Source organism: Anser anser (genome assembly GCF_964211835.1).
Source record: "Anser anser genome assembly, chromosome: 25".
NCBI lineage: Eukaryota > Metazoa > Chordata > Aves > Anseriformes > Anatidae > Anser > Anser anser.
In genome coordinates this window covers 1,821,729-1,844,821 of record NC_139746.1, presented here as the reverse complement: position 1 = coordinate 1,844,821, position 23,093 = coordinate 1,821,729, and the positions used below count along the sequence as shown (strand labels likewise).

At 68.0% G+C, this 23,093-nt stretch overlaps 2 protein-coding genes across 4 annotated transcripts; one reads left to right on the top strand and one right to left on the bottom strand.

The window, feature by feature from the left end:
• Nucleotides 1-2,557: 2,557 nt before the first annotated feature.
• Nucleotides 2,558-16,614, top strand: NCAN (neurocan). Of its 3 annotated transcripts, XM_083811166.1 has the most exons (15): nucleotides 2,558-2,691; nucleotides 7,581-7,660; nucleotides 8,656-9,057; nucleotides 9,539-9,713; nucleotides 9,789-9,916; nucleotides 10,031-10,324; nucleotides 10,410-11,450; nucleotides 11,556-12,653; nucleotides 13,218-13,334; nucleotides 13,443-13,556; nucleotides 13,737-13,895; nucleotides 14,110-14,192; nucleotides 14,293-14,437; nucleotides 15,375-15,557; nucleotides 15,667-16,614. In XM_083811166.1, the coding sequence occupies exons 2-15, from the start codon at nucleotides 7,588-7,590 to the stop codon at nucleotides 15,930-15,932; spliced, it is 4,278 nt and encodes a 1,425-aa protein (XP_083667292.1). In that variant the 5' UTR covers nucleotides 2,558-2,691; nucleotides 7,581-7,587; the 3' UTR covers nucleotides 15,933-16,614. The 3 variants fall into 3 exon arrangements, with proteins under 3 accessions (XP_083667292.1, XP_083667291.1, XP_083667293.1); XM_083811165.1 differs by lacking the exon at nucleotides 2,558-2,691 and having other exon boundaries at nucleotides 3,974-7,660; XM_083811167.1 differs by lacking the exon at nucleotides 2,558-2,691 and having other exon boundaries at nucleotides 3,976-7,660; nucleotides 15,663-16,614.
• Nucleotides 16,615-17,509: 895 nt separating this feature from the next.
• HAPLN4 (hyaluronan and proteoglycan link protein 4) lies at nucleotides 17,510-22,079 on the bottom strand. Its single transcript, XM_083811168.1, has 5 exons — nucleotides 21,961-22,079; nucleotides 20,890-21,007; nucleotides 20,232-20,594; nucleotides 19,329-19,631; nucleotides 17,510-18,513 (listed from the first exon to the last, which is right to left on the bottom strand). Exons 2-5 carry the CDS (start codon nucleotides 21,005-21,007, stop codon nucleotides 18,176-18,178), a joined length of 1,122 nt encoding a protein of 373 aa, XP_083667294.1. The 5' UTR covers nucleotides 21,961-22,079; the 3' UTR covers nucleotides 17,510-18,175.
• Between the last annotated feature and the right edge of the window lie 1,014 nt (nucleotides 22,080-23,093).

Sequence of the window (23,093 nt, the reverse complement as noted above, 5' to 3'; positions counted from 1 at the left end):
CTTTGGATGGAAACTGCGGGAGGGTCGTCACGGCAACACTGCTGCAGGATTTCGCCAGAAACCCATCGTTCCAGCTCAAAAAGGCGCCCCTGGTCCCTGCTCTCTTCGTCGGTGCAAAACTGGACGGGGCTGGGGACGAAGCAGAGCGGGACCGAGGTGCAGAGTGACCTAAGCGCCACCAAGCCAGGGGGCACCCAGCCTGTCCCTGGTGTGGATGGGGACACGGGGGCGCAGCGGGGACCCTGTTGGACAGCCGGGAGCAGCTCGGGGCAGAGCTGCCGGTGCCCAGCCAGGCAGGACGTGCAGTGGGGGACAGGGCAGAGGACAAGGATGGGCTGGTGCTGCCGCTGGGGAACCCCAAGTCCAACCCCAAATCCCTTTCCCCCAAAAATGATAGGGAATCGGGGCCATCCCTCCGCGCCACGTGGAGCTGCATCTCCCACCCCATCCTGTCAGGCCGGACAGGAGGGGATGGACACAAAGGGGCATCGGGGCTTGGCCGCAGGCCAGGGGAACCCCACGAATTCACCTCCTGCCCTTAGGGACCGGCTGGAGGGCGCAGCCCCGAGCCGGTGGGGGAGCCGGTCCCCGCCGCCGTCCCGCCGTAGGCTGCGCTCCCCGGGCACGGAGCAGCTGCCAGCGCGGGGAGGAGCGCGGGGGGGAGCGGTGTCTATTAAATCCTCATCCATAAGCCGCGCTGGCTGGTGTCTGTTATGACATTTATCTCCACTCGAGAGGAGAGCTCCGATAACTCACTGCCGGCACCTTCGCTCAGCAAGACAAATGGCCGGCGGCGTTTCGGCCGCGCTGCCCGCGGGGCCGGGGCTGCCCACGGGGCTCGGTCCTCGCTGGGCTCCGGCACAGCCATCCTGTGGGGCAGGGGGTGTTTTTGGGGAGAAATCCCCCCACTGGGGTGTGCTGCCGCTGTTAATTCCCAGCTGGGAGAGGGGAAGAAGTGGCGCTGTCCCTGGGCGTGCTGTGAAATGCAGAGGGGGGGGGGTATGTAGGGCTTGCCGTGGGTGCAGGACCAAGAGCATCCTCACCCCGAATGGTGCTGAGCTGGTGCTGGGTGAGCATTTTGGAGATGGCCTCATCCTGCTGAGCATGGCCAAAGGTGCGGCCTCAAGCGTGACCATCCATGCTCACCAACGTCCCCATGCCGGGCCACCCCGTGTCCCCGCTCTGGGGACATGGAGATGGAGCGAGACGGTGCACCCATGGGTGCCCTTTCTCCCAAGACGATGAATTGGAGACCTGTAGGGTGGCACCACCCGACACCTGGGTGCTCAGCAAGTGGGGGCAGCACGGGGACAGCACCGGGTCCTTCTCCCCAACCCCGCTTGGCAAACGCCACGGGGCCGTTAACCCCTGCCGCCTTCCCCCCGCACCCGGGCACCTTTTGGGGCCGGGGCCGCCAGCTGCAGCGGCAGAAAGGAGGGGAACAGAAGGGCTCTGTGGCAGGGGCTCACAAAAGGCAGGAAGCGGCGCCTGGGCCGCGAAGTCCCGCACAATGGAGTCGGAAATGAGAACTTTGCTCTCGGGTTTCCGTGGGCCCATCCTATAGACGCGGAAGAGAAAGGGCGCCCGTCTCCGCCGGGGCGCTGCGCCGGCCGCTGCCAAGTCGCGGGAGACAGGGCGGCTTTCTCCATTCAGGCCGGCAGGTTTTGGGGGGGAAAAAAAGTGCCCCCCCCCAGCTCGGTGACAGTTTTCCCCTATGTTGGGGGTGACTTCTGGCATCGCAGCTTCCGAGCATCTCTCCCACTGTATCGGGGCTTTTCCCAGGCTTTATCCGCCCTCAGCACCTTCCTTCCTGCATCCTCAGCATCCTCAGCATCTCCCACCCGACGTGGGGCCGTACAGGGGTGCGGGGGGGGCTGGAAGGTGCTGGATGCAGCCTGCACAGCTTGGCAGGGATTTAAGGGGGGGGGGGGGGGGCAGGGAAAGTGCCCTTCATCTGGACCCCCCCCGAAAAAAATGCCCAGAGCCAGCCGGTCCCCATACAGGGCTGGGGTGGGGTGTGCCGCACGTGGGAAGGGGGCTTCGGGGCCGAGCAGCGATTTTGGGGTGCAGAGGGGCCCGAGGATGCCCCCCGCTTTACCACCACCCTAAAACCCACCGGGTGCCGGCACAGGGATGCCGGGGGTGCAGTGCCAGGGGGGCGAAACGGTGGGGTGGGGAGGGGGGGCAGAGGTCCAGGGGTGCTCCCCATCACTGGGACCCCCCCCCCCAAACCCTCTCCATCCTCGGCGGCGGGGGCTGCGCTGCGGCGCCGGGGGGGCGGCTCCGCTCTCGGGGGAGGGGGCGGCCCCTCGGGGGGGGGGTGGGGGGGCGGCCCCGGTTTGGGGGGGTGGGGGGGGGAGGCGGAGACGCATGCGCGGCCGCCCCTCGCCCTGCGCCCGGCAGCGCGGCGGGGCGCGGAGCGGGCGCGGGGTTCGGCGCCGCTGCGGGCAGGTGCTGGCGGGCGGCACCGGCGGCACCGGCGGGGGGGCCGCGCCTGCCGCCAGCCGCGATTGGCCCGGCCCGGCCCGGCTCGGCCCCCTCCGGGGGACCCCGACCCGCTGCCCCCCCATCCCCCCCGCCCCCCACCTCCCTCTCCGCTCCCCGCTTTTAAGCCCCCGGTGCCGGCGGGGAGCTCGGTGCGAGGCTCCTCCGGCGGCGATGACCCCCTGCGCGCCGTGAGCACGGCCCCAGGTACGTGCGGCACCGGCACCGGCACCGGCACCGGCATCGGTACGGCACGGTACCGGCATCGGTATCGGTATCGGTACCGGTACCGGCACCGGCACCGCCCGCGCCGCGCCCCCGCTGCGGTGCCCGGTGCCGCGCGGTGGGAGCGCACCGGGATGGGGACGGGGACGGGGACGGTGGCACCGCTGGGGGACGGGAGGGACGGATCCGGGCTGGGGACACGGGGGGGACAAGGCGGCTGTCACGGCTCGGGGGTGCGGGCACCGGGCTGGGGACAACGGGTTTGGGGTGGGGGGACACCGGGGTGGGAAGGGATGGGGGGTGCTGGAGAGGGGGCGCGGTGTGACAGGGGGTTGGGGACGTTGGGGAGGGGGACACTGGGGAGGGGGACACTGGGGAGGGGGGGGACACCAGCTGGGGGGCAGCAGGAGTGGGGCTTGGGGGACAATAGGGCCGGCACCACTGGGATTGTGGGGACGCCACTGGGACACCAGCGTGGGGGGACGCTGGGGACAGCAGGACACGGGGACCAGGGCTCTGAGGCTGGGGACACCGGTGCTGACAGGGGCTTGGGGACACCAGGGCTGGGGGCCACCAGCACGGAGGCCAGTAGGACAGGCAGGGCTGGAGGATGCTGGCAGCGAGGTGGTGGCGGGGAGAGGAGACAAGGGACAACGGGGAGGGTGGCAGGTGCTGGCAGCTGGGGGTCCTCTCCCTGTGGTGCTGGACCCGGTGCGCCGTGGTCTCCTCCCCTGCCTGGTCCCTGTTGGTGCCACCGGGGTTTCCTCATCAGGGAGGGAGCCGGAAAGTTTCTGGACGCGGTGTCCCCAGTGTCCCCCCCAAGCTGCTGGGGACCACGCAGGGCTGGTGTCACAGCAGGGGCTCGGCACCGTGGGCAGGATGAGTCCCAGCCCGCATCCGCCAGCTGCACGACGAGGCTGGGATGGCCGGCGGGATGCCGGGAAGGATGGATGCATGCGTGGGGACCAGCGAGGGCTTTGGGGTGCTCGGGGGCTCCCCAGGAGCCCGGCACACCCGGTGTTTCGTGGGCAGGAATGTGCTGGAGGCTCAGCTCTGGGCCAGGCCCGCTGGCCGCATCCTGCACCCTCCAGCCTCCCTGCTTTTGGGTGGGCTCTGGTGCCGCTTTTGGGGCCGCTTGCCGGCGTGCGGCCGAGCCCGCTATGGGGCCGGGGTTTGCCGTGACTCCGCATGGGTTTTGGGGCTCCTGCTACGGGTGCTCAGCCTCCCAGGGAGAGACAAAAAGCCGGGGGGGGGGGGTGGGAAAAAAATAATAATAAAAATAAGAGCGAAATCTAAAATAAAGGCTGCAGACTGTCTGCCTAATAAAAATCGCACCCAGCAAAGGGCCCATATTGGCCAGGATCACAGTTTGCCGAGGTGCTAATTTATTCTCGCAGGCTGGGGGGGAGCGGGAGCATCACGTTGCCTGCGAGATGTGACGGCAGCACGGTTTGCAGAATTCCTTTGTTGTGGGCAGAGAGGAGGGGACGCGGAGCCAGCCCCGCTGCCGGGCTCCTGCCGTGGCCGCGCAGCCCTGCGGGGGCCCTGGGTGCTCGCCCCCACCCCGCCAGGAGGGATGTGGGGACATGGGGGTGCAGGGGGCAGGATCGGCCCCGCGGTGTGGTGATGACCCAGGTGGCCGGGTGCCGAATGCTCCGTGGTGCCCTGATGGTGCTGGGGACCACGGTGACCCGTGGGGACAGCAGAGGTCACAGCGCCAGCACCCCGGCTGCAGGTGGCGCGGGGCTGGGGGCACCCCCAGGGCTGGGGGGTCCCCAAAGCTGGGGGCGCCCCCGTCCTGCTGCAGCCCATGGGGGTGGCAGTGTCCCTGAGCCCGTGTCCCCCCCAGCGTCCCCTCTGCTCCGCAGGGACCCCGAGGTCCGCAGACCCCCGGCTGCCCCCTGCCCAGCCCCGCGGCTCGGGGCGGGACGAGAAAATGCCCCAAAAGTGGCAGGGTCAGCCCGGCACCCGGTGGCCTGGGAGGAATTAAGCTAGGTTTCAGCTGAAGCTAATCACCAGCCCCGGCTTTGCATATTCATGAGGCGGATGAATTATTCATGTGGTGACAGCTAGTGACAGATGTGAAAATGTTCGCCCGGCTTGGGGGGGCGGCTTTGCACCGGCGTTATTTTAAATTTCTCTCATCTGCCGTTCCTTTGGCTTTTGCCCCGGTTTGCGGCAGGTGCCGGGCCGCGTAGGGCACGGGGACGCTTCCCTTGTCCCCGAGAGGGCCCAGCCACGTGGCGCCACGAGTGTCACTGTGCCACGAGCCCGTGGCATCGCCCCGACTGCGGCCACCCGCAGCGCCCGCACCGCTCAGCCCGCGGGGACGCGGTGGCACGGCTGCCGCTGCCTCTTGGTGCCACCCTCCGTGCCTTGGTGTCACCGCCAGCTGTGGCCGAGGACAGCGCGGTGACACCCAGCTGAACCCACGGCCCCCGGGCCAAATCCTGCCCCAGTGGCCGTGCTGGAGCTGGCTGGGGGTTAGTGGATCGGGAGGAGGTGGGAGGGAGGGAGACGGCCCCGTAATCGACGAGGTGCCGGGGATGCTGCCTGGATGCGGTCCCTGAGCTGGGGGCATCATAATGGGGAGAAAATTAATTTGGGGAGGGGAAATGTTGGCTGTGCCCAGGCTCTGCTTTGTCCCCGGTGTCCCTGACGTCCCCTCTCCCGGGGGGTCCCAGCAGGGCGCGTGGTGGGGACTGCGCACAGAGCTGGCACCGGCAGGGCTGGAGGCTGCGCTGCCTCTTCCCCTGACCTTGGGATCAACTTTTCGGGCTGGCGCTGGCTGAGAGCAGTGGCAGCCACGGGGCCTGGGGACACGGCGGGGTCCTCCCTTTGTCTTCCTGCTTGGAGCAGAGTCACAGTGCCAGCGGGACACGGTCTCCATGCGCTTGAAGGGCAGGGGTGGCAGCGGCCAGCTGGGGCCGTGCGCCCTGGCGGCGGGCTGGGGTCCCCAGGGAGGCAGCGGATGCTGACGTCCACTCCCAGCACCGTGCCGCCACTGCTGCGAAAGCAAAACCTGCAGAAACGCTGATGTCAGGGCCGCTGACAGCCAGGCAGCCCCTTCACCGCCGCGTGCACGGCGCCCTGCACCCGCTGCTGCCAGCCCGGGGACGGCCGTGGGAGCGCGGTGCCATCCGTCTGCCCGTCCAGGCGCGGCGGGCGGCTGCGCATCCAAAGAGCAACTTCCATGTTTAACATTTAAATAAAATATTGAATGTTTACCAGCGGCGTGGGCCGCGTTTGCTCAGCGAGGACCCGTCTCCAGCACAGCGGCTCTGGGTAAACAGCGCAGAGCTTAGCGGAGTATTTATACGATGGCACGTGGACGCCACTCGTCGGGCTCTCCCCCGGGTCCCTTCAGCTCCAGATCCATGCGGCCACCCCGGCGTGGCCTGGAAGCTGCAGGGATGAGTGTCGAGGGAAGTGAAAAGGGAAAACAGGGGCGAAAAGACCAAAAAAATGGACTGTGGGTGATTCGAAGCCCGGGGATGTGTGTGAGTGCAGTGCTTGGGTTGGCACTTCTGCCCCAGCGCTTCATCTCCTGGGCACCCCCAACCCTGCAGCCAGCACCCACATCCTGCACCCACCGCTCCATCCCCACCCCGGGGTCCCTGTCCCGCACCCGGCACCGAGGGTTTGTGCTGGGAGAGCTGAGGAAGGCAGGATTTGCATTTCAATGGGGAGGAGCTGGAAACCCCAGTGCCTGGACATGCCAAGTCACTTAGGTCTTTTTTTTCTGTAGTGGGAAATCAGGGAAAAGTTGAGTGCTGGTTTCCATCGGGGCTGGGGAAGCGGCAGCGGGGCCGGGATTTCGCTGGGATTTCCTTCCCAGAGAGCGAAACCCCCCCCAGGCCTTAAGTCCCGCTGCTCTCTGAGCATCCCAGAGCATCTCGGGGGAGCCGCCGCTGTCCCCGACTTTGCAGCGAGCCGCAGAGGCCATCCCCGGCCGCATCCTTCCCTCCTGCAGATACGTTAAGGCACGGTGCGGAGCCACGCTGGGGGCCAGGCGACCCCCTCACCTTTTATTAGCTGCAGGTTTCGGAGGCAGAAAGACCCCCGGAGCTGTGCTAAAGGGAAGGGGCAGCTGCTGGGACTGCAAATGCTTTCTTCTGTAGAACAGGTGAAATAAAACCCAGCTCTGTGCCCCCCCAAAAGGCCGTTTTCCAGCGCTGAACGCGGGGGGTCTCCTTTTTTTCTTGCCGTTTCGCTCTTTATTTCTATTTTTGTCCCATAAAAGCAGAAGGGACAGGGGGAGGAATCAAGGGCTGGAAAATGGAGCATCGGGGAGCGGGGAAGCCGCGGGCTGAGCCGAAAGCCGCAGCTCAGGAGGGTCGAGGGGCCGTGTCCCCAAAACCAGGCGGTCCCCATCCCTGCCAGGGGACGGGGCAGGGCCGTGCCAGAGGTTGGTGTCAGAGCCGGGGGGGGGGTGCTGAGCATCCCTCCCAGACCGGGGACCGAATGATTTAGAAAACACTGATCGTTGCTGCAGTGAAGCAGATGGATGGGAGCTTTTCGGCGAGTGGCGTTGCTGGTTTTATGCTCCACACCGGCTCCGGCAGCCGGAGGCGTCCGCTGCATGTTAATGGGGCCGCATCCTGCACGGCCAGGCTGGGGGGAGCCTACAGGACCCCGGGGCTTACCCGTGCCCCCGTAGCGGAGGCGCAGCCATGTCACCGTGGGTGGCACCGGCAGCGAAACCAAACTCTCCCCAGGCTCGTGCTCTCCTGCTAACGGAGCTCATCCTGCTCCTCCCTGCGCCTCCCGGGGGGCCGGTGTCACCGCGGCCCTGCGGCGGTTCAGGGACCGATGGCGTGCCGCCGGGCAAACGGGGGAGCGGCGAAAACCCGACCCCGCTCTCGTTGCAGGTCAAGGATGGTCCAGGTGATGGGGGATGCCGGCTGCTGGATCCTGCTCGGGCTCTCCCTGCTCCCCATCGCCGTGCTGGGTAAGTGGCACCCGGGGGACAGATCCTGCCCCCCCCCCCCAGCTGCGAGCAGGGGCAGCAGCTTGTGGGCGAAGAGCAAGGAGCCGTCGCCTGCCGGCGGCGCGAAGTAGCTGGGGATAATTAGCCAATAAGAGGAAACAGACACAAATAATGAACTACCAGCACTAATGAATAGTTAGGGCGAAGAACAACCGGCTCCAGGAGGGGGCTGGGTCTGCAAGCTCCGTCGGTGCCACGCGATGCCCTGGCCCCGCAGTGGGATAAAACGCAGGAGCTGGAGGGGCCGGCAGGAGATTAGCGAGGGAAAAGCCCCCCCAGGCGGCCGTGATCCCCCCCTCGTGCCGAGCGAGACTTTAAACCCTTAATCCTGTTGGCTCAGCACCCCCCCTCCGCCGAGCTGTCCCCCACGGATGGCTTTGCTGCGTCTCTGGGGCCGGATCCTTTCTGCCCACCCCGTGTCCCCATCCCGCATGGCAGGGGCACGGTGACGTCCTGCTCCTGGGGTGCTTTAGGACCCCTGGAACCCCTAAGGAGTGAGAGGCTCGGGGTGAAGCTCTGTGGCTGCGATGGAGTGGGAATAGGGTGGGGGAAGGCGCCCGGGGGGGTCCCGCACCGGGATTAGTGGCCGTCCCCAGCCAGCTTGGCTCTGCGGGGAGCATCCGCCACCGTCCCCGCTGCGGGCAGGGAGAGCAGCTCTTGGGGCTTTCCGAGAGTTATGGGATTTGTGGGAGAGTGCCCGGGGTGGGCAGGATTACTGTGGGAGGAGGAGGAGGTCTTCATCGCTGCCACGGTTTATCCCAGCTCAGGGGTGGGTGGCTTTCTCCCAGTGGGGTTGGGTGCCACCGAATCGCAGGGCAGGGATGGGACAAGACCCTACAATGCCCTCTCACCCCCTCAGTTCCCCCCACGCTATGGACAAACCCCCCAGCAGCCCCAGAGCCCTGCGGGAGCTCGTGCTGCCCATCCCCCTGGTATCTGGGCGCCTCTCCCCGCAGGCTCCCAGGACGATGGGAAGGTGATCCACATCAACCGGGTGCAGCACCAGGCTGTGCACGCGGGGCTGGGGGAGCCCGTGGCCCTGCCCTGCCTCTTCCTGCTCCAGCCCTCCGCCTCGCTGGGGCCCAATGAGCCCCCAGACCCTCCCCGCGTCAAATGGAGCAAGGTGCGCTCGGCCACGGGCCAGAGGGAGGACGTCCCCATCCTGGTGGCCAAGGACAACGCGGTGAAGGTGGTGAAAGCCTACGAGGGCCGGGTGTCGCTGCCCGGCTACCCCCGCGACCGCTACAACGCCACGCTGCTGCTGCGTGCCGCCCGCGCCAGCGACGCGGGGCTGTACCGCTGCGAGGTGGTGGCCGGCATCGACGATGAGCAGGACCTGCTGCCCCTCGAGGTGACGGGTGAGCCGTGGGGCATCGTGCTTGTGTGAGCCGTGCGCGCCGTGCACACCACGTGCACCGTGCGCACCGTGCGCCCTGCACAAGCCGTGCACCCTGCGTCCCCTGTGCAAGCCATGCAAGCCAAGCACACCATGCAAGCCCTGTGCCCCGTACACGCCCCGTACCCCACACCTGTACCCTGTACACTCCGTGCCCCTCGTGTGAGCCATGCGTGCCATGCACCCTATGCAAGCTGTGCGCCCCATGTGCCCTAGGCAAGCCCTGTACCCCACACAAGCCCTGTACCCCACACAAGCCCTGTACCCCACACAAGCCGTGCACACCCTACGAGCCGTGCACCTGCTATAAGCCATGCATCCCATCCAAGCCACGCAGCCCCTGTGCCCTGCACCCCTTCTGCAAGCTGTGCGCCTTATGCACCCAGTGCAAGCCACACACACCGTGCACCCTATACGAGCCGTGCCATCCGCTCTCCTTCCAGGCGTCGTCTTCCACTACCGCCCGGCGGGGGAGCGCTACGCGCTGACCTTTGCCGCTGCCCAGCGCGCCTGCCTGGACAACTCGGCCGTCATCGCCTCACCCCAGCACCTCCAGGCCGCCTTCGAGGACGGCTACGACAACTGCGACGCCGGCTGGCTGGCTGACCAGAGCGTGCGGTAAGCGCGTGGTGTGGGTACCCCTTGTCGTGGGCACCCACGGAGCTGAGCACCCCCCGCGCCCCTCTCCCGCAGGTATCCCATCACGCTGTCCCGGCCCGGCTGCTACGGGGACCGCAACAGCCTCCCCGGCGTCCGCAGCTACGGCCAGAGGGACCCTGGCGAAGCGTACGATGTCTACTGCTACGCACGGGAGCTGCAAGGCAAGCGGCACCGCGGCGGTGGGCACGCGCCGATGCCTGGGGACATCCCTTGGCGTGCTCGGTGCCACCCTTGGGGATGGTGACGGCTTTCCGACGAGCTCCGCTCTCTTGCAGGGAAGGTGTTTTACGCCACGGCGCCGGGGCGGTTCACCTTGCAGGGGGCCCGGAGGCACTGCCGGGCCCGGGGAGCTTCTTTGGCCACCACTGGGCAGCTCTACCTGGCCTGGCGCGATGGCCTGGACCAGTGCGACCCCGGCTGGCTGGCAGACGGCAGCGTCCGCTACCCCATCAGGGTCCCACGCAGGAAATGCGGCGGCGAGGCCTCGGGCGTCAGGACCCTCTACCAGTTCCCCAACCGCACCGGCTTCCCCCAGCCGGCCTCCAAGTTTGATGCTTACTGCTACAAAGGTAACGGAGACGGGCTGTGGTGCCACCGCCGGGTCCCCACTCGTGTCCCAGGCACCCGGCCCACCCCCGGTCCTCCTCCCCACAGCGGACACGCTGGATGCCGGTGATTCCGCCGCAGCGCACGCGGGGCAGAAGGAGCAGGAGCTGCCCACACCCGACCCGCCGGGCAGCGACAACGTGCTGGTGGAGCACGAGGAGGAGCGTGAGGACCCGGCCACGTCTGGGGACACCCCACGCGTCGGCCTCCTGCCGCAGCCGGGGGCTGCGGGGCCGGGGGAGGATGAGGATGAGCAGCTGCGGGCGGTGAGCAGCAGCGTGGCAGCGTGGCGCGGTGACATCCCCGGGGCCAACGGCACGGCCCTGCCGCCAGCCACCACCTCCTCGCCGGTGTGGCCCCACGAGGACGAAGCCCTCAACGTGGTGGACCAGGAGCCTGTGAGCACCCGGCAGGATCCGGCCAGCAGCAGCCCAGCACCACCTGTGCAAGAAGCCCCCGGCCCCGAGGAGCCCCCGGTTGCCCTGCTGCCGCGGTCCCAAAGGCCAGCCCAGGAGGTCACCAGCTCACCGACAGCACCGCCTGGCTTGGGGACAGTCCCTGGCACGGCAGCAGAGGCCCCCAGCACCCTGCTGGGCAGCTCACGTGCCCCCAAAAGGAGCAGCTATGCTGGGCTGAATGGGCGCTACTTCCAGCTGCAGCGGCAGAGCCGGGACCCCCCAGTGGCTGAGGACCCCCCGGTGACTGGGGACCCACCAGCGTCTGGAGACCCCACAGTGTCTGGGGACCCCCCAGTGTCTGGGGACCCCACAGTGGCTGGGGACCCCACAGTGGCTGGGGATCCCACAGTGGCTGGGGACCCCACAGTGGCTGGGGATCCCACAGTGGCTGGGGATCCCACAGTGGCTGGGGAACCCACAGTGGCTGGGGACCCCATGGTGTCTGGGGACCCTACGGTGGCCGGGGACCCAGTGGGGACAGTCACCCACGCCCCCATCCTGGCCCTGGAGGTGAAGGGGGCTGCAGCCAACGCGGTGGAGACGTGGAGCATCGCCCACACCGGTGCTGAGAGTCCCCCTGGGGGGGGTCCCTACCCGCTCTCCAACGAGGTGGAGGATGAGATCGGCCACAGTAAGTGATGCTTGGGGTGTGTGTGTGGGGGGGGGGGGGGGGGGGGTAGCAGTGGCATTGGAGTGCTCCAGCCCGGGGGACCCCCACCTTGTGCCATCTCTGCAGAGCTGCTGGCACCAGCCACTGCCCCGGTGCCCCCGTCACCGAGGGATTCTCCTCAGTGGAGCCCCCGCACGGCCCCGCGTGGTCCCGGGGGGGCTGCACGGACATCCCTGCCACCGTCACCACCCACCCCCGCGGCTCCCCATGGTGCTTCCGACCACCAGGATGTCATCGCAGTGGGGGCACCACCCCGTGGCCCCAGCGCCCGCGGTGACTCCCCCTGGCTGCCTACGGATGCCACCGAGGACTTCTCTGGGGACACCCCTCCCAAGGAGGACGGCGACCCTGTCCCACCACGGCCCCCGCTGCCCCCAGCCCCGCTGGTGGCCGATTTCCCCGAAACGTCCCCGCAGCCCGGCGGTGATGGCAGCGGGGCCCTGGGGGAAGGCTCACTGGAGAGGCAGAGGAAGGCAGTGACCTTCCTCCACCTGCCCATGGGGGTCCCTGGCACCACGGTGGCGGCTTCTCCCCATCCCCATCAGGGTGGGCTGAGCCCCACAGCTCCCCAGGGGGCACCCGAAATGGGGGCTGAACCTGGCCACGAGCACCCAGCCGGCTACGGGGATGCGGGGACAGGGACGGCTGAGCCGAGGGACGAAGCAGCCGTCACCCCCGTGGCACGGGACGTCCCCTCGCCTTCACCCACGGCCGGCGAGGTGACCCCACGGGCTGGCTCCGAGTGGCCGGCGGAGGGCACGGGGGAGGCAGAGGACGGCTCCACGGGTGCCCCACGACCTGTGAGCCCCACGGCGCCGGAGCTGGAGGGAGCCGAGCATCTCCTGCACCCCCCGGCCCCCCGGCAGCCCCCCAGCCCCAGCGAGGAGGACGCCTCGGGGGAGGCGAAGAGGGAAGACCCCTCTACCCTGGCCAGCCGCCCCACAGCTCCCACTGACACCCCCTGGCCGTCACCCACCGCCCCCCACCCGTGGGTGCCGGAGGTGCCCGGCTCCCCGAGCGCAGAGCCGCTCTTTGAGCCGTCCACAACGGGGGGGCCCGGGGGAGCCCCGCTGCTGGATGCCGACAGCGGGAGCGGCGAGGAGCCCTTGCTGGAGGAGAGGGAGCTGCTGGCTTGGACGGGCACCGGCAACACCAGCCGGCACGGTGAGCGCGGTGCCACGGGGTTGGGGTGCTGGGGACGCTGGGCACGGTGCAGACCCGTGGGGTCGGGTTCAAAGCGGAGGTTTTATCCAAGGCAGAGGGCTCGTCGGGGACTTCGGTGCTCGCTTTGTGCCTGTGACAGGTTCAGCGCGTCGCCGGGGTTCCTCAAAGCGAGCCGAGCTATTAACGCGAGCCAGGAAAGCGTCCTCCTAAATATTTAATATTTGCAGTCGCTGATAATAATAGCTAGCGAGGCAGCTCCCAGCAGAGGGGGTTGAGCATACACAGACTTTTGGTGTCTGGGGAAAGAAAAAAAAAAAGTAACAAATATACGTGAGATTTAGAGCCACTGAGAGGCGGAAAAGTCGCCGTGGTCCACGTGCCAAGGCCCTGGGGCAGGACCAGGACTGGGTTTGTGTTGTCCCCATGTTGCCAGCAAGGAGCTGGGGCTGGTGTCGGGGCTGGGTGGGCGTCCCAGTGCATGGCGCAGCATGATGGGGGCAATGGGGTGGGTAGGGGCGAAGCACCGGGGTGCCCCCCGTGACGGCACCCGCTCCTGCCCCGCAGCCCCGGCCGACCCGTGCCAGAACAACCCGTGCCTGCACGGCGGGACCTGCCACGCCAACGGCTCCGTCTGCAGCTGCAGCTGCGCCCAGGGCTTCACCGGGGAGAACTGCGAGATCGGTGAGCACGCCCGCGTGCCGTGCCCATGCTGCCGGTGGGGCCGGCGTGGGCAGGAGGGTGCCGGGGGGGGGGTCTCGGCGCGCCCACAGCCCCCCGCCGTCCCCGCAGACATCGACGACTGCCTGTCGAGCCCCTGCCAGAACGGCGGCACCTGCATCGACGAGGTCAACTCCTTCGTCTGCCTCTGCCTGCCCAGCTACGGGGGCAGCCGCTGCGAGAAAGGTGGGGAGAGAGGCACGGGGCAGCCCCCTTGTCCCCCCCGAGGGCAGCATCACTGGCCAAATCCAGCCTCTGCCCCTCCGGGGCAGGACCCGGGAGCCTCCCCCACAGCGGGGAGCGTCTCCGTGCGTCCCGGGGCGCTGGGGGCTGGCCCCAGTCCCCAGTGTCCCCATGTCCCCGCAGACACGGAGGGCTGCGACCACAACTGGCACAAGTTCCAGGGCCACTGCTACCGCTACTTCGCCCGCCGGCGCTCCTGGGAGGACGCGGAGCGGGACTGCCGCCGCCGCGCCGGGCACCTCACCAGCATCCACTCGCAGGAGGAGCACGGCTTCATCAACAGTACGGGCTTGGGGAGGGGGTTGGGACACGGGGGGGGTCCCCATGTCCCTCCTGCACTGGCAGGAGGATCCCATCACTCTCCAGCCACGAATCCTGCAGCCCAGAGGGCTCCTGCTCCTGGAGCTTTCCAGGCACCGGCACCCCTGGGTGCTCCTCACCTCCATGGGTGCGGGTGTTGGTGGTTGGGGACCCCCCCTCACCCCTCTCTCACCAGGTTTCGGGCACGAGAACACCTGGATCGGGCTCAATGACAGGATCGTGGAGCAGGACTTCCAGTGGACCGACAACACCGGCTTGGTGAGGCCCGCGGGGGTGGCTCCTGCTGGGGCGCAGGGTGCAGGGCGCGGGGTGCGGGTGCTCTCACCCCCACCCCACCCCCCGCCTCGTTTCCCACCAGCAATACGAGAACTGGCGGGAGAACCAACCCGACAATTTCTTTGCGGGCGGCGAGGACTGCGTGGTGCTGGTGTCCCACGAGATCGGCAAGTGGAACGACGTGCCCTGCAACTACAACCTGCCCTACATCTGCAAGAAAGGCACAGGTACAAGAAAGGCGGGATGGGGACAGCCCCAGGGCCCACCCCCAGGGTCCCCCCATCCCCATCCCAGCATCCCCGTCCTTCATCCTCATCCCATGGCCCCCATCATCCCCATCCTTCATCCCCATCCCATGGCTCCCAGCATCCCCATCCCCATCCCCATCCCAGCAACCCCATCCCAACATCCCCATCCCAACATCCCCATCCCAACATCCCCATCCCATGGCCCCCATCATCCCCATCCTTCATCCCCATCCCATGGCTCCCAGCATCCCCATCCCCATCCCAGCATCCCCATCCCACATCCCCATCCTGCATCCCCATCCCATGGCTCCCAGCATCCCCATCCCCATCCCCATCCCATGGCTCCCAGCATCCCCATCCCAGCATCCCCATCCCCATCCCCATCCCAGCATCCCCATCCCATGGCCCCCATCATCCCCATCCTTCATCCCCACCCTGCAGCCTCCAGGCACCTCCTCATCCTCAGGAAACCTCTCCCAGCCCCTCACCAAGGAAAACTCGAGCAGCTCCCCTTAATCTCCATTATATTTTTTTTTTCCCCACGGTTAATTCTTCCCTCTCCACTTTAATTTGCTTAATTTGCCGCCATTAAAACTATTAAGTTCTCATTCCTTATCTTGAAAGTTATATTAACCTCCAGCTGTTCGTTGTGAGCCGGAGGAGCGCGCCTCCCTCTCCCGCCGGCCGCGCGTAACGATGTGCTCGCCCCGATAAGGCCGTTAATTACCTATGTAAATCCTCGGGAACACCTTGCTGCAAATCTGGCAGAGGAACCTCTCGATGGATGGGCTCTGTAACAAAGCCACCGCCGCCGCTCGGCCTCGCGGAACCGGCGGCGTGTGTAGGGTGTCCCCACATCCCCTCCTGGTGCTGGGGTCCGGGTGGTGGCTGATGGGGTCTGTGTCCCCCCCCCCAGTGCTGTGCGGGCCCCCGCCGGAGGTGGAGAACGCCTTCGCCGTGGGGAAGAAGAAGGAGAAGTACAGCATCCACTCGAGCGTGCGCTACCAGTGCGAGGAGGGCTTCACCCAGCGCCACATCCCCACCATCAAGTGCCACAGCAACGGCAAGTGGGACCGGCCCAAAATCCTCTGCACAAAACGTTAGTGGGGACCTTGGGGGGGCGGGAGGGGAGGGTCTGGGAACGGTGCGTGGGTCTGGGGGGCTCCCTGACCCCCCCGGCCCCCCGCTCTTTGCCCCCCGTTAGCCAGGCGGTCGCACCGGGCGCGGCGGCACCACCGGCACCGCCACAGCCACCCCCACCACCAGCACCACCACCACAAACCCCGCAAGGAGCGGCGAAAACACCGCAAGCACCTCCGGCTGGACTGGATGGAGGAGGGCCACTACTTCTAGAGCCGGGGGGGGAGCAGCAAGCACAAGGGCCCCCGCGGGCGCCCCAGGACCAGCCGTCTCTGGGATGGGACGCGGTGACGTTTCCCGACCCCCTTCCCTCCCACCCACCCCTCTTTTATAACCCCCCTTTGCTTTAGCTCCTAGGATGCCCGGCCCCGTAGGGAATAGGATCGGGCGGGGGCGGCAGCGTGTGCGTCCCCAGCCCTCCCCGCATGCCCCACGCTCAGTCCTCGACCCCGTGGTGCCGTGCCCGCACCCCGGGGTCGAGCCCCCAGCCCCGCATGGGGACCCCCAAATCCCCGTGGAGCCCTGGGGGGGCTGTTCTGCAGCTGGCTGATTGCCCCTGCTGGGGTCTGGTCCCCTCCAGGTTTTGGGGGGGGTCACGCAGCAGCCCCCCACCCATCACCCCGACTGCCCTTGGCCATCGCATCCCCTTGGATGGCTCCAGTTTTTTAACAGCCTCCCCGTCTTCCTGCCCCAGCCGGTGTCCTCAGCGCCCCGGTCCTGCCCGCGGGGCGTCCCCAAACCCGGCACGGGGTCCCCGTTCCTGCCCTGCCCTGGCTCGTGGGGCTACCCCGCACCAGGGCCCTCCCGGCTGGTTTTGGGGTTGGATTTTCCCTTTTCCGTTCATTGTCGGTTCCCCGTTGGAGTTGGCGTGTGTGTGTGTACGGCGCTTTCTGATCTCTGCTGTTTGCGACGTGACTGCCGTGTCCCGTTCCCCTTCTCCCCCTCTCCTCCTCCGTGGCATTTCTGACTCTCTGCGTTTCTGTACTGCTGGACATTTTAATAAATTTTTTTAACAGTTCAGTGGCCCCAACCCTGCGCTTTCCTGGGCTCCCGGCGGAGCGGGGACCCGGGGACGGTCCCTCCGCAGAGGAGGCTTGACTTGGCCGGGACCCGGCACACGGTAACGGCGCTCTCCATCTGGTTCCTTTTGCCACCCCTAAATTAATTTTAAGCAAACACAATCCTTCTCCGCCGGCTCCTTTTGCCAGCCCCGCTCATGAATCACGCCGGCCGTGAGCCTGATGAATTCATCGGGGCACTGCCTGCGTTAGCCACGGGTGCAGGGGCTGTGTCACCGCCCCGGCTGCCATCCGTCAGCGGGTGACAGCCATCACCTGGGGCTCCGGTGGCCCCCGGCCCCGTGCTCCCCTCCTGGGGGTCCCGGTGGCCAGGAGTGTCACCTCCCGGCAGCTATTTATTATCATCGGTGCTGGGAGGCCGTAAAGGTGATGGATGGACTGTGCTCAGCTGGGCCCGGCGCAGAGGAAGCCCCATGCGGCTGCTGAGCCCCCTCCGGCATGGGGGACCACAGGGTCCCCGTCCCCTGCCCGTGCCCTGCTGTCCCCGCAGGGGCTCACGGGTTGCTGCCGGCACCGTGGTGCCTTGAAACCGCTCCCCCTGCTCACCTGGGACTGGTCCCAATAAATCTGTAGGGATGCCACAGCTGGGACGCTCCTGGGGAAGCCCCAAAGCGTGCTCAGCTCCAGCTGGGAGGAGGGAGTGGTGGCGCCAGGGTCAGTGGGGCTTTGAATATGGACAGAAATCAGGAGCAGTGCCCGGCCAGGCAGGTGGGAGCGTGGGGTGAGCGCAGTCCCACGGCTCAGAGCATCCCAGGTTCCTCCTGCGCCCGCGTTGCCCCTCCAGGCCCCTCTCCGGCAGCCACCAGCAGAAGGACACACGGGAGCCTGGCTCAGCTCTCGAAAGCAGCCGAAGCTTTTATTTCACCTAAGTCCAGCTCGCAGCACCGGGGCTGCACGAAACCTGGAGCCGGCGCCCGGCCGGGTCCGGGGCACGGGCCAGTGCCTGAGGGCATCTGCTGGCCACGGCCGCTTCTGCTCTAAGCCAAGCGCGAAGGCGAGAGGCTGCAGCGCCCAGCCCCGAGCAGGGGCTGCGGGTGCATGGCTCAGCCTGCACCGGCGACACAATTTTGGGGGCTCGTTGCACACCTGCGGTGTCCCCAAGGCTGGGTTTGGTGCTGCGCAGCCCTGGCGGCAGCGCGGAGCTGGCGAGCCCGAGGACCGCGGGGGGCTCGGTCCTGCTTTGCTCCTGCCAGGCTTTTTGCACATGCAATGCGCTGATTTCTAAGCGATAACTGCAGGTGGGCTGGGGAGCTGGCACCGGCTCCGAGCGCAGGCCTCGTGCCCGGGTGGCTCAGCGCTTTCCCCTCCTGGTGCCTCAGTTTTTTCCCCCCGAGCATCGCTGGGCTTCGGTGACAGCGGAGCAGGCGCTGGCACTGCCCAGGCTCTTCCAGTTCAAGGTGCAGAGCCACAACCCCAGGGGGCTCCCAGCAGAGTCTGAGGATGCTCCGCAGCCACGCGAAGCTGGGTACCCCCCGCCTTGGGGAGCCCCAGGGCTGCATCACACGCGGTTGGGATGCCCCCCGCCCTGCTCCTTCTCGGGGGCAGCCTCGCCAGCCTTCTTGAAGCAGTACACCCCGAAAAGCTTGTACTTTTTGTCCGGGAAGCCCAGGTTGCGCACGCCGGGCTCCCGGCCGCCGCAGCGCGCCCGCGGGTTGACGATGGGGTAGCGGATGCTGCCGTCCTCCAGCCAGCCGGCCTCGCAGCGGTCCAGCAGCTGGATCTTCCAGGCGGCGTAGAGCTGCCCCACCTTGGCCACGGCCGCCCCGTTGTTCTTGCAGGCTTGCACCGCCTCGGCGTAGCTCAGCTTGCGGTACGTCTTCAGGAAGTAGACTTTGCCTGGGGGGTAGGGAATAAAAGGGGGGCTGTCTGGGGTGGGGACCAGGCTGGGGTGCAGCATCCGGTAGCCGGTGGATGGGAGACGGGGCAGGGATGCTCAGGGTGGACCGCTCAGCCCCACGTCCACCTCTATGGGGAGCCAGGACCCCCCCCCTTTCTGCCCCCCTCCCCCAGGTTGAAGGCGATGGAGGAGGCGAGCAGCCGGCACCTTGGCGGGGGCAGATTTATGGGGGCTGCGTGGCGGCGGCCGGCGCTGGCTCCTGGTGGCGATTACGCCCGCTATTTATCCTGCCTGCCACCATTAAATAAACATCCGCAGAGCCCCCCCTCCGTGCTGCCCTGCCAGCCAGGAGGAATTTACACAGCCCCAGAGCCCTCCTGGCTCCGATCTGTCTTGCACGGCCCCGGCCTCATCCATCACCCGGGCCATTTGCTGCTGCAATTACCTCCGTCCCCTGCTCCTGCCCGGGGAATACAGGAGCCTGGCCGGGACCGGGTGCCCCAGCCTGGCCGGTGACAGGGGCACGTGGATGGGTCCTGATCCCTGCTGAGGGTTCCCAGCACCAAACCCTTCTTGATGAGAAGGGGAGCCCTGGGCAGGGGCGTGCAGCCACCTCCTGCTCTCACCCGGGGCTGAGATGCTGGGCAGCACCCGGCAGGACCCCAGCACCACATTGGAAGGGGAATAGGAGGGGAACGGCCCCTTCTCTCCACGGAGAACCACCACCAGAGTGCTGCGGAAAGACCCCCCCCCCCCCCATCCAGCTAAAAAGCAGAGCGGTGCCTCAGTTTCCCCTGCACATCCCCGCCATTACCGTTGAGGTTGGAGGTGAAGCAGAAGGCGTCGTAGTGCTCGCTCTCCTTGTGCCGGTAGCCGTAGTTGCGCACCCCCACCGGCGTGTCCTTGCGGCCGCACTCCTCCCGCGGCCGGGAGATGGGGTACTGCACGGAGCCGTCCTCCAGCCAGCCCGCGTTGCACCAGTCCATGCCCTCCAGCCAGGCCTGGTGCAGCTGGTCGTGCGAGGCCAGGATGCCGTCCTGCTGCAGGCACGCCTGCTGCGCCTCGTGGAAGTTCAGGGTGTAGCGGCCCAGGCGCGGGTGGTAGGGGAAGATCACACCTGGGGGGGGGGGCGGCGAGCAGGGCTGGGGCATGTGGGCATCGCCCCGGGGTCCCCCCCCCCTTGCACCCAACCAAGGGGGCAGCTGCATCAGGGCGGTGTGTTACGGAGCTGCCCCGCGCTGGGCGTCATGGGGGGCTTTGGTGGGGCCAAGCCCCGGTGTCCCTGCAGCGAGTGTGCACCAACCCGAGCAGCGTAGCCGTGCCTCCTGAACCCCCTAGAAAGGCTTTTGTCCTTTTCTCAGCGCCCCCAAAACATTTCAGCCCCTCCCGACAGGCAGCGAGGCCGCAGCTCAGCTCAGAGCCACGTGCGGCCCCGACGCTGCCACGCGGCCCGGACCCCCGGTGCTTTACGAGGCCGTGCTGCTATCTGTCTCTGCCATTTACGAGCTGCCAGCGCGTAAACCTGGAGCAACAATAAAAGCCAATAACAGATGCAATAAAACACGGCACACGCTGGGAAAAACAAGCGGCCGTAAAGCTGAGCCCGGGGACGCACCGCTGGGAACGGTGTCCTGGCCATCCCATGGAGGATGCCATGGGGCCACCCAGGGTCCCCCCCTTGTCGCCGTGCCCCACAGGGCCAGCGCCGTGCCGCTACCTTCAAGGTCCAGCTTGACCATGCCGGTGTCGTCCTCGAGCTCGTTGGTGACCTCGCACTCGTAGCGGCCGTAGTCCTGCAGGGTGACGTTGCGGATGATGAGCGAGGCGTCCCCGAAGCCGTCCTCCTGCAGGGCCGTGCGCCCGCGGTAGCTGCCGAACGCCCGCCGCGCCTTCCCCAGGGCCACGAAGACGTCCACGAAGGCCATCGGCTCCGTCACCTTGGTCCACTTGAGGCGGATCTCATCGGGGTCGTGGGCCGAGACGTCGTAGTGGTAGCGGCAGGGCAGGATGATGGTGCCGCCCCGGTGTGTCACCACCTTCCCCGGCGCCGTCTGCACCACCACGGCCCCGCTGTCCCCCTCTGCAAGGGACACCGAGCTCAGCGCTGCCCCCGTCCCCAAACCTGCCCCGGAGCAGAGCTCAGCCCTGCACGACGGGAAGGAGCCACGGTGGGGACACCGGGGTCAGGGGGCACATGGAGGTGTGGGGAGCATCTTTTGGGGTGGAATTCCCCTCTTTTGGGGGACTTTCAGACCACGTGGGCGGCTCCATTGCGCTTTAATGAACACTAAACCCAATGCCTCGAAGGCTGCAGGCTCCCAAGGAGGGGGGGGGCACCCTGGCACCCTGCTGCAGCCCCCCGCGTGGCCACTCACCCATGACGTGGACCACCTTCTTCCGTCCCCGGGGGCTGGGCGGCGCGTCGGAGGCGAGGACGCCGGCCAGGAGCAGCAGCGCGGCCGGGCCAGCGGCCCAGGACCCTCGGGGGCGCATCTGGGGGGTGGGGAGAGCCGAGCCCCTCAGCACCCCCCCTCAGCACCCCAGCTTGGGGGGAGAGGCCGGGAGAGCAGCGGATCAGAGCCCCCAGCCCCAGCCGGTCCCCACCCCACATCCCACGTAGAAGAGCCCCAGGGACCCCCACCCACCCCAGGTGCCCAGACCCCTCATCGCGCCCCCCCCCCCCCCCCCCGCCGAGCATCCCCCACCCCGCGGGGCCCCCCCAGGGCTGCGTCGGCGCTGAACTCCGCTTCACCCGCTCAGTTACAGCCGGGATGAATATTTCATGGCACACGCTGCGGGCTGGATCTCTTTAGTTATTTATGGCAGCGCCGGCACATCTGGAAACTGAACTGATGGCGCGGGAGGGGGGCAGCGGCTGCCCGAACCCCCCCCCCCTCCCTCCCCCTCCCCGCCACCCACCCGGCCCTGCACCCCCCCCCTTTTTTGGGGGACAGCCCCAAATCCCGCTTGGGAAACGAGGACCCTGTCCCCGCCGTGGGGTGCCCTGGGGGGTCCCCGCCGTGCCCCACATTTGCCCCCCACCCGCCCCGCCGAGGGGACGCGACCCCCGCGCAGGGGGCTGGGGAGGGTGCGCGGCTGGGGGGCGGCGGCACCGGGCCGTGTCCCCCCCCCCCCTTGCGGGTCCCGGGGCCGGGCAGGGGTCGGGCATCCCCCGTCCCCCGTCCCCCCCCCCTCGGCGGCGGTCCCGGTGCAGTGTTGCAGTGCGGGGCACTGCGGCGGCAGCGCCGGGGCTGCGGGACACCGGGAACCGGGGGCGGGCAGCGCAGAGCTGGGGGGGGGGGGGGACACCGGTCCGACCCCCCCCCCCCCCCGCACCCCCCTGCACCCCGAAGCCCGGTCCCCACCGGCAGAGGGGTCCCGGTACCGGGGGGTGGGGGCTTGGCGGGGGGGGGGAGGGGGTTATCCCGGCCCCCCCCGGCACTCACCGTGGCTCCGCGGCGCCCGTGCCCGGTGCCGGCCGCCGGGAGGGGCCCGGGAGAGCTCCGGTGCTGCCGGTGCTGCCGGTGCGGCTCCGCGCAGGGGGCGGCACCGGGAGCCCGGCCCGGCCCTGCCCCGGCTCCCGGCGCTGCGCAGGGCGGCCGGCTCGCCAAGGTCACCGGTACCGGCACCGGCACCCCGGGACGGCGGCTCCCGGGGCGCTGGAGTCTTGCGGGGTGACCCCGGCGCTGTCCCCGTCCCCTACAAGGGCAGAACCGGGGGGTGGCGTGGGGGGGGGGGGGGGGTGGCACGGGTGGGGACCCTCGGCTCGGCTGGGATGTGAGGGGGCACCCCCGAGACACCGCCAGCACCCGCACACGTGTGCACGGACCCCCACGCGTGTATGGACCCCCACGAGCGTGCACGGACCCCCACGGGTGCACAAAACCCCATAAGTGTGCAAAAAAACCCCACGCGTGCGCACAGACCCCTACACATGTGCACGGATCCCCACAGGTGCACAAAACCCCATAAGTGTGCAAAAAAAACCCATGCGTGTGCACAGACCCCCACACGTGTGCACGGATCCCCACGCATGCACAAACCCCCATAAGTGTGCAAAAAAACCCCACGCGTGCGCACAGACCCCCACACGTGTGCACGGAATCCCACGCGTGCACAAAACCCGGTAAGAGTGCACAAAAACCCCATAAGTGTGCACAGACCCCCCACACGTGTGCACGGATCCCCACGCGTGCACAAAACCCCGTAAGCGTGCAAAAAAACCCCACGCGTGCGCACAGACCCCCACACGTGTGCACGGATCCCCACGCGTGCACAAAACCCCGTAAGCGTGCACAAAAACCCCGTAAGTGTGCACAGACCCCCCCCCCACGTGTGCACAGACCTCCACGCATGTGCACAGCCCCCCCCCGATGTGCACACAGCTGTGCACACACACACACGCGCACACGCGCTCGCACACCTCTGCCCACACGCGTGCATCCCTTGCACACGCGCTGAGCACCCCCAGCCCCATCCCGAGCACCAAGGGCGGGCAAGGGCAGCACAGGCGGGGGGAGCCCCCCCCCAGCCCCTGCAGCCGGCACAGGGGGCGCACGGGGGGACAAAGCCAAGGGCG